The sequence below is a fragment of the Babylonia areolata genome, chromosome 10 (genome assembly GCF_041734735.1).
Source record: "Babylonia areolata isolate BAREFJ2019XMU chromosome 10, ASM4173473v1, whole genome shotgun sequence".
NCBI classification, from domain to species: Eukaryota; Metazoa; Mollusca; class Gastropoda; order Neogastropoda; family Buccinidae; genus Babylonia; species Babylonia areolata.
Window position 1 is genome coordinate 12462448 of NC_134885.1, and position 19066 is coordinate 12481513.

General features: G+C 43.6%; 1 protein-coding gene across 1 annotated transcript in view; it reads right to left on the reverse strand.

The window, feature by feature from the left end:
- Positions 1 to 8193: 8193 nt before the first annotated feature.
- Positions 8194 to 19066, reverse strand: part of LOC143286789 (chromodomain-helicase-DNA-binding protein 1-like) — a 49761-nt gene continuing 38888 nt past the window's right edge. The window contains exons 20-25 of the mRNA XM_076594574.1: positions 17960 to 18074; positions 17145 to 17253; positions 15920 to 15987; positions 14232 to 14463; positions 10961 to 11036; positions 8194 to 8517 (exon numbers count right to left, since the gene is read on the reverse strand). Coding sequence (XP_076450689.1) covers positions 8401 to 8517; positions 10961 to 11036; positions 14232 to 14463; positions 15920 to 15987; positions 17145 to 17253; positions 17960 to 18074 — 717 coding nt within the window. The 3' untranslated portion in view covers positions 8194 to 8400. The remainder of the gene's footprint in view (positions 8518 to 10960; positions 11037 to 14231; positions 14464 to 15919; positions 15988 to 17144; positions 17254 to 17959; positions 18075 to 19066) is intronic.

Here is a 19066-nt window from a genome sequence, read left to right on the forward strand (position 1 = left end):
TATTTGTTTATTTATGTATGTACGTCTTTTTATGCCACTGATGATTAGATATGTCTAATTCCGTGCAGGATAAGACGTTATCCTAAAGACTGAGCAGATTATATTTTGATCTTGATGATGAACAAGACAGAGAAAGATAGGAAGGTGGGGTGGTGACAGACGGATATGAATCAGTTGATTGTTGAATATCGGCACAAAGGGTAGTGAAGGCGGATGTTCCCTCTGTTAATCAAAGGGCAGTAATTTCCTACTAAACCCATTGGCTTTTTTACACAAACAATATAATCCTTTGATTTCTCCACTTCACATGCAGTTTGACACGATGGTAAAGCATTGTTTGCTAATGAGTATACAGGCTGAGAGCAGCTGAGAAACTTTAGTGATGTATCACACCTTATCTTTTTGTCATGTAACGTCTTGTGTTTGTAAGATAATTAAGAAAATATGGTAATCATGCCGTATCAAATTATGCAAGAACGTTGTATGAAATGAATAGAGGGCTTTAGTATCGTTGGTATGGAAGTAGAAACTCGGGAAATGAAAAGAATTGAAATATGAAATACGCTAAAATTTGCTAAAGTGGTTACACCAGGACATTATGAGTATTTTAGTTTGGTTGGGTGGCATTGTAGCGAGAAAATGTCTGCAAAAACTAGCTTTGAGTTAGGGCGATCTCTGCGGGGATCACACCCAACAACTCTACTCCTCTGTTCTTTGGAGGAAAATGTGTGGTCTTTCTTCCCTTTTTAATTTTTTTTTTTTTCTTGAGTGAAGTGTCTGCTAGGTCAGATGGAATATGTCGAGTAGGAGGGTGTGCACTGGGGATAGTTGGAAAGGGGAGTAGCGGTGATAAGAGATTAGGACTGGGCTGGGAAATGGAAAGATATGAGAGTAGGATAGGGGGAGATGGTGGGAGTGAGAGTAGGACGAGGGGGTGGGGGGGGGGAGAGTAGGGCATAGGGGAGATGGTGGGGGGTATGGAGGGAGGTTTGGACGGGGTACAAGTAGGACAGGGGGCAGACGGTGGGAGGGAGAGTAGGACACACACACACTCTGGTGAGCGACTGATGTAGATAGACTTATGTTTATTTGCTCATGTGTGCATGTCTTTTTAACCCACTGTTGAAATTGACTGGGATATATCGTACTCTCAAACTGGTTAAAGCAGGACAACATAAAACAAAATGCAACTCATCTTCATTTCCACTTTTGCACAATGGACACATTAAATCAACTGCAGAATGTTTCCTGTAACGATAATAATGCTGAGAAATTTCTGAAATACCAAAACGAAATCTTGTCATAATAAATTTTAAGTGTCTGTCTAAGTTCATACGCAGGTAAATCTTAATGTCATGACCAGTACAAAATGTCCTGTATACGCAAAACCTATCACTATTATTCATATGAAAATTCCACTCTCGTCATCCGCACGCAATCAGTCTATCTTTAAGGTCACACAAAAATAATCTGACATCTTGCACGCCTTGATTTTCCCATACAAAACCGAAACCAAACTGATACAACTTACAACGAACTTTTGAAACCCAATTTCTTTTACCTTTTGCATCCAAATTGCATAAGCTTTCCGTGGCAACCTGCAATCATTCATTCTTGTTAATTTAATCCAGTAACGAATACAATTAAGTACAGAGTTAATACAAATTGGGTATCTATTAGTTTCTCCATAAACAAGGTCATTTAGTGTTTTTAAATCAACCCCTAACATTTTCCTCAATGAAAATAAATGAACTTTCTCACAGTGACGTGCAGCATCATCAAGGCCCCAAAGTTCAGCCCCATACTTTGCAATAGGCTGGACCTGAGAATCAAACAATTTCAAAAATATAGACAAACTATTATTACTCAAACTACGTAGTTTTCGTATTACGCATAACGCAGCATTCTTTGCTTTTCCTGTCAGGTCAACACATGCTGAGGTAAAACTAAGTTTGGTGGAAAACAAAATACCTAAATATTTATATGCATTTACCACTGGCATTTCTGCATTGTTGTAAGTCCATTTTTCTCTTGCAGATAAAACCCCACCCTTTCTAAAGACAACTATATTACTTTTGTTTAAATTTACCTTCAAATCAAGAGAAAAAGCTGCCCGCTGTAAACTATTTAACTGTGTTTGCAGTCCAACGACTGTTTCAGATAAGAGCGCTACATCATCAGCTAGTAACAAAATAAAAAGCTCAAAGTAATCGATTGTAAACAGAGCGCCATGTTTTCCATTTTGAATAACTTCAATAGCTAGTTCATTTATAAAAAGTGAAAATAAGATAGGACTGCATACATCACCTTGTTTTACGCCATACGTGCACCTGATAGAGTCAGTTAATCTGGCTCCACTTCTTATCTTAACTGTAACATAATTATACATACTCTTTATACAGTGGTATAACTTACCATTTGTTTCGTTTTTTTAAAGGATAGACCAGAGAATTCGTCTATTTATAGAATCGAATGCTTTCTCAAAATCTATAAATGCAACATATATTTTTCGGTCCAAAGAAAACTGTTTTTGAATTAAAGCTAGCAAGGTAAACATGTGGTCATTTGTAGAGTAGTTTCTTTTAAATCCAGCTTGATGTTCCCCGGTTATATCATTTTCTTCAACCCACTCTTGTAGACGACGATTAATAACTGTACTGTATACCTTACTACTAATATCACATAACGTAATGCGTCTGTAATTGTTGGGATTATTAACATCCCCTTTTTGTACAAAGGAAGTACAGTACCTTCAGACCAGCTCTCTGGGAAAATACCTTTCTGAAACAAAGCATTGAAAAACACAACAAAGAAATCTACAATAACCAGCCGCCGTGGCGAAGTGGTTAGCGTCGCGGACTGACGGCTGGGAGGACGCGGGTTCGAATCCCAGCGGAGGTGGGTTTTTCGGCCCGTGGCCGGCTCCTACCCAGAGTTGAGTGTGCTGTGGGCTTAAATGGGGAGACTGGGACCACACAGTCGAGTGTCATCCACTTCAAGGATGCGTCTTTGGGTGTATTGCTCTAATTACCTGACCAACACTGCAAGTGTCTGTATCTCTCGGGCCTGGTTAACGCCGGGATATCATTATGACAGGAAGCGTAGAGTACAGCCTTGTCACGCAGTCCCAAACCAAAATGGACCTCCACAGCAATATCGTCATCATCATCGTCATACTCCTCCTCCTTCATCGTCATCAATATAAAAAAACCCAAAATAGTCTCAAAGTCTGTGGCCTTTCATGCCCTGCTCTCATGGTGACCTCAGTTTCGATGCCCCTCCACTTCCGTGCTTGGGGTGAGTCCTGTCAATGTCGTCAGTGTCGGCAGATTCATGGGGGGCTGTTGTTTGAGGGACGTGGTGGCGGTCTCCACTCTGGGAGAGACGCTCACTCAGTCTGGCTCCGCGACTAACGACATTTATTGTCGTTAGTAGGGGGCTTAGTAGGTGGTGTCCTAAGTACGTTAAAACAGAACAGGCACCACTGAACACCACCGAAGTGACTCAGCAGCATTGCAGGGTCTCCTCTGGTGTGTGGCCTCCAGGCGACCTAACATCGATGGTTCCCTGTGGACTGCCGACGCTGGAACTGCGACGGACGAACCCGGGTGTGGCCGTGTACGGGGGAATCTAAATGAGCGGCGTGGGAGTAATGCCACTGAAACGGTGCAGATGATGGGGCAGCAAAAAAAAAAAAAAAAAAAAAAAAAAAAAAAAAAAAAAAATCTACAATAAAGTCACCCGCATTTTTATATAACTCTCCAATAATCCGATCTGGGCCAGCCGCTTTCTTATTCTTTATTTTTCTAAATGCAAACAACACTTCTTCTTTAGAAATGGGACGATTAAAATAACTGTCAGTATCATCGGTCTCTAAGTCTTCTTCTGGCAGGGTTTCTTTCTCATATAAATTCCTGAAGTGTTCAAACCAATCATCTAAACTAATACTAATGGTAACATATTTTTTTCTTCAATGATATTGAATGCACATTTCCCCACAATTGTTTTTGATTACTTATAGAGGATACTAATTTATCTAATATAGCATTCTGATATTCTTTCTCTTTCCGTTTAATCAAGTGTTTATATTCTCTGCGTGCAATACAAAATGCATTTTGGTCACTAACATCGCCTGTACGACGTACTTTTCTGTACAACTTTCGTAAGTTCGTTCTTGCTGCTCTACATTCCTTATCGTACCAGTCGTCTGTATTTTTATCTGATCCTATACTGACTACATTGTTTGTTCTTACATGCGGCACTTTCTGTGATGGATTTGTTAAAGATATCCAAAGCTTCATTAATGTTATGGTCGATTAAACTAACAGCCAATTCTAACATTTTATCTGTGTTCTGTCAGATTTCATTGATTTAGTAAATGTTTCAGCTAGCTCATCTTTCCACACAAACTTATTAATAATTTGTTTCTCTTTACACACACACACACACACACACACAGAGAGAGAGAGAGAGAGAGAGAGAGAGAGAGAGAGAGAAAGAGAAAGAGAGAGAGAGAGAGAGAGAGAGAGCGTTCCGCCGTATATGCACTGAGTCATTATGACGGAGAGCGTCCAAGTCCGTGTAAAACGGCCCGTGTAACTACAACTGCAATACAAGGCAGTAGCCAGCCCACACAATAGCGGGCCCCAACACACGTCGCGCACTGCTGCTCAACTCTGAAGGCGGACGGTTGTAAGAAGAGAACACATTGATCATTTCACAACACATCTTTGATCAAACAGAAAACAGTTATCAGTCACAACTGTATACATACATATGTATTTGCTTGTTTTGGAATCTTTTTGAGAGGAATTAACGAACCGGGGGAGTATCGACACGGGGGAGTATCGACTCGGGGAAGTATCGACACGGGGGAGTATCGGGCTGACCCCGACGGAGAGGACCGGCTGGGCTCAGCCTTCCTATGCCGAGCTCTAGACACAGTGATTTTAAACTGACTGTCCCGGCGATGGTTTTAAAAAAAGCTACAGGACCTCAAACCTTTGAAATTAAAAAAAGTTTTCGGAAGCGGTGACAAGTTTCCTAAGATTTCAAGAGGCGAAAATAGGGCAGACAGACACAGAAAGACAGACAGACAGACAGGGCAAAGCAACAGACATCAGTGACAGACCAACACACAGAGAATCAAAACGAACTTCTGAACATCACACACACACACCCACACTCCATACCGATATTCGGATTTAATTTCTATTCACTTGTACTTTATGATGTTATTTGCCGTTACGCAGATATCATTTATGAACTGTTGATTCCATTGTTCCAGATTATCCTCTCTCTGTATATCCCCTTCATTCCCTATCTCCTTACCCCAGTCCCTCTCTCACACACATACACACATGACACGTCCAATATCACTCAAAGTGAAAAGACGTTAAATTAACTGAAGAAAGAACTCCATGCAGATACGGATGAATCTTAGTTTGGCTTGTGTGTGCACATATACCAACGTGCGTGCGCACACAGACACTGTCTGGGTAATTCGAGTAAATTGACTGAGTGCATCTGCGAATCGGGATGATACCGTGCAGGCATGTCCAACACAAACCAGCTGTGTGTGTGTGCGCGCGCGTGTGTGTGTGCGCGCGCGCGCATGTACGTGATCTATGAGTGAACTTCTGAAGTGCATGTGTGTCCCGTGTGATTGTGTGTGTGTTTAATTTGTGAGTGAAGTTTGGATGCAGCACACCAGAAACCAGCCACACATTCATCCAGTTCTATAGGAAATAACTTTTTTTAATGAAAAAATATCACCCATACACAACAAAAATCATGTTCATCAGCTTTGATGCTTGTGTCTGCAATCCTGCACATCAATTATGATTTATATGCATCTACACTCTGGCATAACAACACAAACACACACCGATTTTCGTTGTATCATCTCACACAAACTAAAAGTTTTCAAACAAATACACATGCAACACACACATAAACACACACATTCTTTCGCGTATGAAAGCATCAGCTTGCTCAAGCTTGCATCTATGCATACATTTTTTAAAAGAAAAATGCAAACTATTTGAACTTGGCATCTTTCCCTTCTGTTTTGAAAGGGGCACATTTTAAAAATCTGAACATAAAACAAAAGAAAAAAAACCCCGTAAATGGAGTATAGCTGCCTACATGGCGGGGTAAAATGGTCAAACTTGTATAAGCCCACCCATACATGTATAACATCAACAGTAAATGTGGGAATTTCAGCCCACGACTACAGAAAAAAAGAAGGAAAAAAAGCAAGAAAAAAAAACAAAAACCAAAAAAAAAGCAATGCGTCTGCCTTACACATTTCTACAGCTTTGTCCTCAAAGCTTTTCAGGCACAACTAAGTTTAGTCATCTGCGGACAGTTTTTGTTCCACTGGCCACATCCGTTCAAGATGACCCTCGCCATTGGTTCCAGATGATTCCTCTCCCACTCTTCCATTTCTGACGATTCCCCCATCTGTCAGGGATGATTTCTTCCATTTGTTTCTGACTGTTCCCCCTGTTTCTTTCCAGTATGCGCACATACTAGTGTTTGAGATTTTCTTTGTTCTGTGTTCATTAATGATTTGTTTATTTTTATTTAACAATACCATTAAAACTGTGAACTCCCATGCCAACAAAAGCATTTCTGCTGATGACATTAAACAGTTTCAGCACCATCATCTTTCCAGCAACCACACTTGAATCATTTCTCGTCTTTTCCGTATAATTCCACCACCTGTTCCAGATGTTTCCTCAGTCTCATCTGGATGATTTGTCCCATCTGAGTGGTTCCATTTTGGTGATTCCGTGTGTCTCTGACGACCTCTGGATAAACCACACCTGTTTACTGCTCTTCTAGATGATTTATCACATCTGGGTGGTTCCATTTGGGTGATTCTGTGTGTCTGTGATGAGTCCTCAAGAAGTCTGTTTCCTTGAGATTCATCCCCCCTGTTGTGACAGGTTCCCTGCCTGTCAGTCAGACGTGGACAGTGTAGGGGTCAGTGGGCAGTCAGAAATGGACAGCGTAGGGGTCAGTAGGCAGTCAGATGTGGACATAGTAGGGGTCAGTGGGCAGTCAGATGTGGACGGTGTAGGGGTCAGTGGGCAGTCAGATGTGGACAGTGTAGGGGGCAGTCAGATGTGGACAGTGTAGGGGGCAGTGGGCAGTCAGACGTGGACAGTGTAGGGGTCAGTGGGCAGTCAGATGTGGACAGTGTAGGGGTCAGTGGGCAGTCAGACGTGGACAGTGTAGGGGTCAGTGGGCAGTCAGATGTGGACAGTGTAGGGGTCAGTGGGCAGTCAGATGTGGACAGTGTAGGGGTCAGTCAGACATGGACAGTGCAGGGGTCAGTGGGCAGTCAGACATGGACAGTGTAGGGGTCAGTGGGCAGTCAGACATGGACAGCGTAGGGGTCAGTGGGCAGTCAGATGTGGACAGTGTAGGGGTCAGTGGGCAGTCAGATGTGGACAGTGTAGGGGTCAGTGGGCAGTCAGATGTGGACAGTGTAGGGGTCAGTGGGCAGTCAGACGTGGACAGTGTAGGGGTCAGTGGGCAGTCAGAAGTGGATAGCGTAGGAGTCAGTGGGCAGTCAGACGTGGACAGCGTAGGGGTCAGTGGGCAGTCGGACGTGGACAGTGTAGGGGTCAGTGGGCAGTCAGACGTGGACAGTGTAGGGGTCAGTGGGCAGTCAGATGTGGATAGTGTAGGGGTCAGTGGGCAGTCAGATGTGGATAGTGTAGGGGTCAGTGGGCAGTCAGATGTGGACAGTGTAGGGGTCAGTCAGACATGGACAGTGTAGGGGTCAGTGGGCAGTCAGACATGGGCAGTGTAGGGGTCAGTGGGCAGTCAGACATGGACAGTGTAGGGGTCAGTGGGCAGTCAGACGTGGACAGCGTAGGGGTCAGTGGGCAGTCGGACGTGGACAGTGTAGGGGTCAGTGGGCAGTCAGATGTGGATAGTGTAGGGGTCAGTGGGCAGTCAGATGTGGATAGTGTAGGGGTCAGTGGGCAGTCAGACGTGGACAGTGTAGGGGTCAGTGGGCAGTCAGAAGTGGATAGCGTAGGAGTCAGTGGGCAGTCAGACGTGGACAGCGTAGGGGTCAGTGGGCAGTCGGACGTGGACAGTGTAGGGGTCAGTGGGCAGTCAGACGTGGACAGTGTAGGGGTCAGTGGGCAGTCAGATGTGGATAGTGTAGGGGTCAGTGGGCAGTCAGATGTGGACAGTGTAGGGGTCAGTGGGCAGTCAGACGTGGACAGTGTAGGGGTCAGTGGGCAGTCGGACGTGGACAGTGTAGGGGTCAGTGGGCAGTCAGACGTGGACAGTGTAGGGGTCAGTGGGCAGTCAGACGTGGACGGTGTAGGGGTCAGTGGGCAGTCAGACGTGGACAGTGTAGGGGTCAGTGGGCAGTCAGACGTGGACGGTGTAGGGGTCAGTGGGCAGCAGTGAGTGTTGCAGGAGACACTGGTCCAGCCAGTCACTGCTGACCACATGGCATCCATGGCCCCCACGCACCTTCTTCACCTCCTGAAAACACAGCACACCTGTCACTGATCACCTGACACACCACACCTGTCAACTGTGTTAGTGGACTTAGAAAGATCACCTTAAAAAGATCACCTGATACACCACCCCTGTTTACTGTATTAGTGGACTTAACTGAGTCCACAAGAGCAGTAAATAGGCGTGGTTTTGCAGGTGGTTTATCAGATTATTTTATTAGGATTTATTAGGATCCCCCCTGTTCAAACCAAAACCTATGGCCAACACAGTTTTTCATACCAAGCCCCCATTCTTTGGAATCAACTTCCTCAGCCTCTCCATCACTCATCTTCTCTGCAATCTTTCAAATCCAGTCTGAAGACCCACCTTTTCCCCTTCTGAATAAATTTCAACACCTCATCCCTTTCCAGTATGAACTAAAATGACTATCAGTGAGTGAGTGAGTTTAAGAGTTTTAGAATTTGTTGGTTGTATTTTGGATGGTATACTATTTATGATTGTGTGCTATAACTTGTGTGTGTTTGTGCACGTGTGTTGTGTGTGTGTGTGTGTGGGGGGGGGGATGAATGATTTTTAAGAATGTTTGGTATCTTGTGTTAAATTTTTCCTTTTTGATACTCATGTGTGTGTTCAATTTGTAAATGCCTAAGGCTTATTTGAAGAGTAGGCGTAAATGCTCATAATAATAATAATAATGATAATAATCAAATAAAACAATCACCCCACAAACCAAACATGTTTACTGCACTGGTGGACTTAAACAGATCACCTGATAAACCACACCTGTTTACTGATCTAGTGGACTTTATTAAATAAAGCAATCACCTCAGAAACCACACCTGTTTATTGCATTAGTGGATTTTATAAAGATCACCTGATAAACCACACCTATTTACTGTATGAGTGGACTTTAAAACATCATCTGATAAACCACATCTGTTAACCGTATTTGAGGACTTAATCAAATAAAAAGATCTGATAAACAAAACCTGTTTACCGCATTAGAGGACTTAAGAAAAGATCACCTGGTAAACCACACCTGTTTACTGTATTAGTGGCTTTTAAAAAGATCACCTGATAAACCACACCTGTTTACTGTGTTATCATTAGAGGACATAAAAAATCACCTGATAAATCACACCTGTTTACAGTTTTATTATTAGTGGACTATAAAAAAGGATCACCTGATAAACCACACCTGTTTGCCCTTTTGCTTTTAATGGACTTAGAAAGATCACCTGACACACCGCCCCAGTTTACTGCATTAGTAGACTTAAATCAAGCAATCACCTCAAAAAGCAAACGTGTTTACTGTGTTGGGGGACTCATATAAAGATCACCTGATAAACCACACCTTTCTACTGCATTAGTGGACTTAAAAGGATTGCCTGACACGTCATATCTATACACTGTATTGGTGGACTGAAGTAGAAATATGCTGTCTGGACTGATAGAGGGTCAGGGTTTGACTGGTCATTTACTTTTCTTTAAGATAATATGCAAAAATGATTTTGGGGGGAAATTTGCAAACATCTTAAATTATTTTTTTTATTTTTTTTTAATAAGTCAAACTTGTACACCCACATACATTAAAACACAAACATATGATGATAATAAGTTTTGGAGGGGAAAAAAATCAGAAACTTGTAAACAGGAACTAGCTTACATTTTTTTCTTCTGTGCTTGCAGCCACTGTAGTGTGCGTTCACTATGAGAAATTTTTTTTTTTTTTTCCCTAAAATCACGTTTAAGTAACAAACTTACCGTGACCCACTGGTGCAGACTCTGCAGGGTCTGGATTCCTGACCTGTCCAAACTTCTAGTCCACTATGCGGAGAAATCGAAAAAAGCTGTGGCAAATAGCCTCCCTTGGCAGTTAACTCCCTTGTGTTATCGGAAGCGGCGTCCTCTTTGACGGCAGTGTAAAATATAGCATTGTAGCATCCGACACTGAGAAGAAGCGGGGAAGCCAGGAGGGTGTATAATGTGGGTCACGTTAAGTATGTTACTAAAACGTAATTTTAGGAAAAAAAAAGTTCGATCTGGGCTTATTTTTGGGCTAAGCGCCCAAACGATTGATGCAGTCGTGTATCCTGTTTGAAGACAAGGAGTCAATGAAAGCACAGAAACGTATTAAATACAAAAAAACTTAGCTGCAAATGCAGGACGGGTCAGGAAATCCAAGATGGCTGCCGGAAAAGAGGTCGCTGCTTCCGGTAACACAAGGGAGTTAACAACCAAGGGAGGCTATTTGCCGCAGCTTCTTTCGATTTCTCCACATAGCGGACTAGTAGTTTGGATAGGACAGGAATCCAGACCCCTGCTGGACTCTGCACCAGTGGCTCACGATTAAGTATGTGTAATTAAATACCAGTTTTCTTCACACACAATAGGAGAAAAAAACAACAACACAAAACACCAGAAAGTGAACAAAATCCTTTGCGTGTGACACACGACGATCACTGACCTCTAGGTCTGTTTCAGGGGAGACCACCAGGTGGGTGGTGCTGCCATGGACGTAGCTGTCCACATCTCCGTCATACGTAGAGACGTTAAGGACGTTTAAGCACAATGAACAATCATCAATCAACGAACACAGCATGACACTAATCCAAGACTTCCTGTCTGGCCACAGATCACCAACTCCATTTCCCCGCAACGCTTGGATGAAGTAAGTGAAAACAATCATCCAAAAAAATTTTTTTTTTAATGGAGATTCTAAAGAATACCAAACAAATCCAGAAAAAAAATCCCATCCCAAACATGGAGTATGGCTGCCTACATGGAAGGGTAAAATGGCCATACACATCACATCTGATTCTATCTCTGCCTTTCGCTCTTCACTAAAAATTCTTCTTTTCAAAAGCTATCTACGAGCACTCTCGGCTTCCTTCTTTTCCAACAACAACATCCTTGTCAGCTCACTTTGGATGCATGACGAATGAGAGAGGGAGAGTGGTGGGTGGGGTAGGGAGGGGTGTTGAGAAAGAGTGGCTGTGAATGATTCATGTGACGACGGGCGCAATAGCCGAGTGGTTAAAGCATTGGACCCTCAGTCTGAGGGTCCCGGGTTCGAATCGCGATGGCACCTGGTGGGTAAAGGGTGGAGATTTTTCTGATCTCCCAGGTCAACATATGTGCAGACCTGCTAGTGCCTGAGCCCCCTTCGTGTGTATACGCAAGCAGAAGATCAAATGCGCATGTAAAAGATCCTGTAATCCATGTCAGCGTTCGGTGGGTTATGGAAACAAGAATATACCCAGCATGCACACCCCTCAAAGCGGAGTATGACTGCCTACATGGCGGGGTAAAAACGGTCATACATGTAAAAGCCCACTCGTGTGCATACGAGTGAATGAGGGAGTTGCAGCTCATGAACGCAAAAGAAGAAGAAGAAGAAGATTCATGTGACTTGTAACTTTTTCTTTCATGTAAAGCGCCAAGAGCTCTTAGAAAGAAAGGGTGTTATATAAATGTACATTATTTGTATTTGTATTTCTTTTTATCACAACAGATTTCTCTGTGTGAAATTCGGGCTGCTCTCCCCAGGAAGAACACGTCGCTATACTGCAGCGCCACCCATTTTTTTGAATTTTTTCCTGCATCCAGTTTCATTTGTTTTTCCTATCGAAGTGGATTTTTCTGCAGAATTTTGCCAGGGACAACCTTTTTGTTGCCGTGGGTTCTTTTACGTGTGCTAAGAGCATGCTACACACAGAATCTCAGGTTATCATCTCATCCGAATGACTAGCGCCCAGACCACCACTCAAGGTCTAGTGGAGAGGGAGAAAATATCAGCGGCTGAGCCGTGATTCAAACCAACGCGCTCTGATTTTCTCGCTTCCTAGGCAGACGCGTTACCTCTAGGCCATCACTCCACAAACATTATACTATTGTATCATTATTATAAAAGCCCACATGTGGATAGAGTGAACATGGGAACTGGTGCCAAGAAGCACAGAAGGACAACAAGAATCCAGGAAAACAACAACACCAACTGATGAGGAGGTGGGGGTTGGGGGATGTGGGGGGAGGGGGGGAGGGGGGAGGAAGCTTTGGCCAGCAGAAAAGCTTTGACACACCCACACTCTATAACCAACTCAAAATCAACATGAACTTAACTCTCTCCATACGAACGGCGAAAGAGACGACGTTAACAGCGTTTCACCCCAGCTACCATCATCAAAATATTGCAAGCGGAAGGCTCTTATACTGAAGACGTGAATGTTGATAAAGAATACCACAATTCTGACGACGGAAGCTAAAGGTTGGGTCATTCAGACACCCACTGGACATCCGAGGGGTCTGTGTAGAGGAGAAGAGAGGACTGGCCATACTGAGTAAGTTAAAACAAGTCTGGCAACTCCAGCACATACAAAACGTTAAAGGTTAAAGGTCCCCCATAGCCTTTTATGGCCACTGGGGCAGTGAATTCACATCCAGGGCTCAGGAAGGCAGGGCCCAATCCTCTCCTTCCGTCATTTCAACTTTCCCAAACTGAAGTCAGGTACCCGTTCACACCTGGGTGGAGTGAGGAACATCGGAGTACAGTGCTTTTCCTAAGGACGCAGCACATTGCTGAATCGTGGCCTTGAACCCTGAGGAACAGGTGGACACTGGATCAGATGTTTTCTTCTTCTTGGGTCGTGGGCTGCATCTCCCACGTTCACTCATGTGTACACGAGTGGGCTTTTAGGCATATGACTGTTTTTAACCCCATCGTGTAGGCAGCCATACTCCGTTTTAAGGCGGGTGTGTGGGGGGAGGAAGTGGGGGGGGGAGGGGTGATGCCAGCCATACTCCATTTTTGGGGCTGTGCATGCTGGGTATGTTCTTGTGTCCATAACCCACCGAACAATGACATGGATTTCAGCATCTTTAACGTGCGTATTTGGTCTTCTGCTTGTGTAAACACACAAAGGAGGTTCAGGTACATGCAGGTCTGCACATATGTTGACCTGGGAAGATCAGAAAAATCTCCACCTTTTATCCACCAGGCGCCGTTACCGAGATTTGAACCCAGGACCCTCAGTTTGAAAGTCCAACACTTTAATCACTCGGCTACTGCACCCACTGATCAGAAGTCTAATGCCAAACCTATTCTGTCATGACACCTCTTACATGTAAACAACCTGTGAAAGGGATAGCATGATACAGGAGGGGGAGGAGAAGGAGATCGAAAAACTACCGTCATCAATGAAAAGTCCACTCAACACTGCCCAGATGACATCACCGACTCACATTTTGTGTGTGTGACCAACACCCAGCAAACCTCACACACTTCTGATCCAAAGCAAAAACTGAATGCTCATTTCCTCTGTCTAAACACTGAACATTTCTGCACACACACACACACACACAGAGTCTCACACACACACAGTCTCACACACACACACACACACACACACACACACACACACACACAGAGTCTCACACACACGCAGTCACACACACACACACACAGTCTCACACACACACACACACACACACAGAGTCACACACACACACACACACACACACACACACAGTCTCACACACACACACACACAGAGTCTCTCTCTCACACACACACACACACACACACACAAGTTTGTCCCTTTTCATCATGGAATGAACTTATGAAATAAATTTACACACACACACACACACACAGAGTCTCACACACACACACACACACACACACACACAGAGTCTCTTTCTCTCTCACACACACACACACCAGGTATCTCAAAGGATATGTGATGATGTCCCTCTTGTACTTCGTCATAGAGTCCAAGGGGAGACCATAAAGATGCACCGCAACTCCAGACAAGAATTCGTCCGATGTTGAAGCAGACACTTTGGGGGGAACATTTAAAACTGTTGACGAAGCTGAACTGTTCTTCTGCTGATTGTGGCGGCTTGTTGAGGGGGTATCATCGTTGTAATCGTCAGTATCATCATCACCATCATCATCATCATCCTTGGACACTAAACCATAGAAAGACAACAGTAACAAGGTAAAAGGAAATTTTCTATCTAAAATTACGTTTAAATAACATACTTACCGTGACCCAACTAGTGCAGACTCCGGCAGGGGTCTGACATTCCTGTCCTGTGCAAACTACTATCCGCCTATGCGGAGAAAACGAAAACTACGGCCGATAACCTCCCGGAAGTAGGTAACCTCCCCAATAGATACTGCAATACAAGGATATACATTAGCAGTGGAATATGAAGAGATACACTGAGGCCAAATTTATGTTGAAATGTAGATACATAAAGGTTGAAAGACAGAGACAGATATAAGTTAATGTTTTGTGTGAGAAAGTAAATCTCTTCACTGCAGGAAAAGCAAATAATAATGTATTCCACGGATAAATTCAGTTGTGTGCATGTGTAGGTGAGTGTGAGTGTATGTATGTACATGTGTACGTGACACATCTGGGACAATACACTCCTGTTTTGTTTAGCGCATTGTGAAGAACTAACCCACCAGAATGCATACTTTAACGTCCTTTAGATTCATTAAATCTGTGAGATGGACTTTGTCAAAGTTGACTTGGATTTGCGCAGACAATCACTGCCTCAAACACACATGCATACCTCTCCTGCGTAAGTACAGACAAACAGACACAGACCTATGAACACATAAATACACAAAAAGAAACTCCACTAAAAACAAACAAATACAGAAAAACATATGGATGCTTGTCATTCGAATGAGTCAATAAACTGATCTCCAGTGTGTAGCATGCACTTAGCACACATAAAAGAATGCACAGCAACGAGAAATGTCTCTGGCATAATTCTGTAGAAAACTCAACTTTGATAGTAAACAAAAACACTTTCAGACAGAAAAAAACCGGGGTGGCGCTGCAGTGTGATGCAGTGCTCTCCCTATGAAGAGCAGCCAAAATTTCACACAGAGAATTCCGTTGTGACCAAAAATTGTACAACATGTTTCATGTTTTACATTTATTTGCTTATTTATCATCATTGTTGTCTTATTTATTTAATCATTTATTTATTATTATTATTGTTATTTTATTATTATTTTCATTACTACTACCTTTTTTTATATCATAATTATTATTTATTTATTTATTTATGTAAGCTTATCTATATATATATATATATATTTTTTTTTTTTTCTCAAGGCCTGACTAAGCGCGTTGGGTTACGCTGCTGGTCAGGCATCTGCTTGGCAGATGTGGTGTAGCGCATATGGATTTGTCCGAACGCAGTGACGCCTCCTTGAGCTACTGAAACTGAAACTGAAACTGTACAACAATTTATGGAGGGGGCCTTTATAGCACATATCCTCTTTTGTGACGCTTCCTCGCTGTAGAGGGAGGAATGTCATGCAATTGCAAACAAATCTAGAAGAAATCTCCTCTATGAACCTTGGTATCGTGCCACACCCACCACAGCGTCAAAGACCTACGTTTTGCAGGGGGGGAGGCTGGGTCACTCTGCTTTCTCTTCAGCGCTTTTTTCCTGGGGAAGTAATAGCTGTCACACAGTTAAGGCATTCCAACAGTATGCATCTATCGCTGTCTCTCTCTGCGCAAATCACTGAAATTATTCTGATTAAAAGAAAAAAAAATGATGCTTTCTCAATAAGCTTCTCTCTCTCTCTACCAATCACTGAAATTATTCCGATTAAAAGAAAAAAAATGATGCTTTCTCAATAAGCTTCTCTTTCTCTCTCTTTCTCTGCACCCCTCTCCCCGCTCTCTCTCTCTCTCGTCCCTGTCTCGCCTCCTACCTTTCTCCTTCGCTGTTTCTCCTTTACTTCCTTCCTTACTGTCTTCCTCCCCTCTGTCATTCACACCTGTGTGCAAGTGTGTCATTCACACCTGCGTGCAACTCTGTCATTCACACCTGCGTGCAACTCTGTCATTCACACCTGTGTGCAACTCTGTCATTCACACCTGTGTGCAACTCTGTCATTCACACCTGTGTGCAAGTGTGTCATTCACACCTGTGTGCAAGTGTGTCATTCACACCTGCGTGCAACTCTGTCATTCACATCTGTGTGCAAGTGTGTCATTCACACCTGTGTGCAAGTGTGTGCACTGATTGCTTTTGTGTGTGTGTGTGTGTCTTGTGAACAGTATTGTGTTTCTCTGCAGTTTATTTAGTTCTTGTTTTATGTTATCGCTTTTTCTTTTTTTTTCTTCTTTTTTTTCCCCGATGCAGTATGCATTCCTCCCTCTCCTCCTCCTCTCCTCCTTCGTTCGTGGGCTGCAACTCCCACGTTCACTCGTATGCACACGAGTGGGTTTTTACGTGTATGACCGTTTTTACCCCACCATGTAGGCAGCCATACTCCGTTTTCGGGGGTGTGCATGCTGGGTATGTTCTTGTTTCCATAACCCACCGAACGCTGACATGGATTACAGGATCTTTAACGTGCGTATTTGATCTTCTGCTTGCATATACACACGAAGGGGGTTCAGGCACTAGCAGGTCTGCACATATGTTGACCTGGGAGATTGTAAAAATCTCCGCCCTTTACCCACCAGGCGCCGTCACCGTGATTCGAACCCTGGACCCTCAGACTGACAGTCCAACGCTTTAACCACTTGGCTATTGCACCCGTCAGTATGCATTCCCATCTAAGAAGAAGATGTCACATGTTTCCACTGCAGCTGGGCAAAGGATACATGTAAGTCGGAATGCCTTTGGAGGCGAGGATTTTCTGGATGAGTCGCTCCGTGCCATACCAGTTGAAGCCAGGAGTGTCATGTCCGATGCGGGGAAGATGCACGCTGGCTGCAACACACACAACAGCGCCACGGTGAAGCCTTTATTTCGTTCTCTCTTTCTGCAACCCAGCCCTGCACTACATGAATGGAATGGTGATGTAGTGGATATGTGTGTCGTGAGTGTGTGTGTGTGTGTGTGTGTGTGTGTGCGTGCGTGTGTGTGTGCGTGCGTGCGTGCGTGTATGTGTGTGTGTGTGTGTGTGTGTGCACGCGCGTGCGTGTGTGCGTGCGTGTATGTGTGAGTGTGACTGGTTGTGACTGCATGCATGTTTTTGTAGGTGAGTCCAGGTTTTGATATTGGGTTTGGTTGACGAAGTATTGAAAATGGGCTTTGGAAATTAAGTTGGAGTTGTTGGTTGTGTGGTGTTGTTCGCCGTTGCAGAGGGGAATGACCTTGTCGTCAGTAATAAAATCTTGCTTCTGTAGCAGGTAAATGTTTGAGCCGGTCTCAGAACAGGGTGTTCACCTCTGAACGTTAATTGACTGACTAACCAAAAAACTCTCACTCCCACAAGAGCTCCACCAAAAAAAAGGGCACTGAACTCTCGGTTAAAAAAAAAAAATTCCGCTCCATTCGGAGTACTCCCCAAATTCAGAGCACTTCTAAAACCCCTTCGTCACAATCACTGAAAATGGTGCAGATGATAGGGCAGCAAAAAACCCACCACCACCACCAACAACAACAAAAAAACTCCCGATGTGACGTGCCTCACCTTTGAGTCCCCGTGCCCTGTGGTACACCTTCTCCAGTCCCTCCCTGAGAGCCGGCAGTTTGATCCCCGACAGTCGGTGATGTCGGTCCCGGGTCTGGGCGATGATCAGTCCCAGCTGTACCAAAACAACACCAAATGCGTCGACGTCAAAGAGTTTCAGTGTTATGTTTCCCAAGGAGGCCTCTCTGTGTTCCGACAAAACCATATACGCTACACCACATCTGCTAGGCAGATGCTTGACAGCAGCATAACCCAACGCGCTAAAAAAAAAAAAAAAAAAAAAGGCTTCAAAGCAGATTCGAACCATGGATGTTCGGGTTGAGAATCAGTGGTTTTATACACTGCACTAACACGGGTTTGAAGAACTGCGTCAAAGAACCCACGGCAACAAAAAAAACTTGTCTGTGGCATAATGATGAAGAAAAAACATAGTTTGACAGTAAATATATACGCACTTTGCAGACAGAAATAAATAATTGAAGAAAAAGAAGTATGGGTGATACTGCACTGTCATGAAGTGCTCTCTCCAGTGAGAGTAGCTGACATGTTAAACACCGACATTTGTTGTGACAAAAAGTAATGCATCACAAAAAAAGTATGGACAAGTGGATTGTAAAGCGCTTACAGCTTGCTTATGCTTGTATTATAGTGCTATATAAAAATAAAATATTATTATTATTATAAAGATGCCTGGCGAATGAAGTTGTTTGTTTTTTTTTACAGAGTAAATGAAGCTGACTCATTAGAAAAGATGTCTGGTAGGTGATGTATTTACATGGCAAATGAACAAGCAAAGATGTTTAGTAGGTGAGGTATTTACATGGCAAATGAACAAGCAAAGATGTTTAGTAGGTGAGGTATTTACATGGCAAATGAACAAGCAAAGATGTTTAGTAGGTGAGGTATTTACATGGTAAATGAACAAGCAAAGATGTTTAGTAGGTGAGGTATTTTCATGGTACTTGGTCAAGAGAGCATGTGCACACACACACACACACAATCACATGCGTGTACACAAACACATGTGTGCACACACACACACACACGCACGCATGCATGCACATCAACATACACACACAGACACACATATGCACTCACACACACACA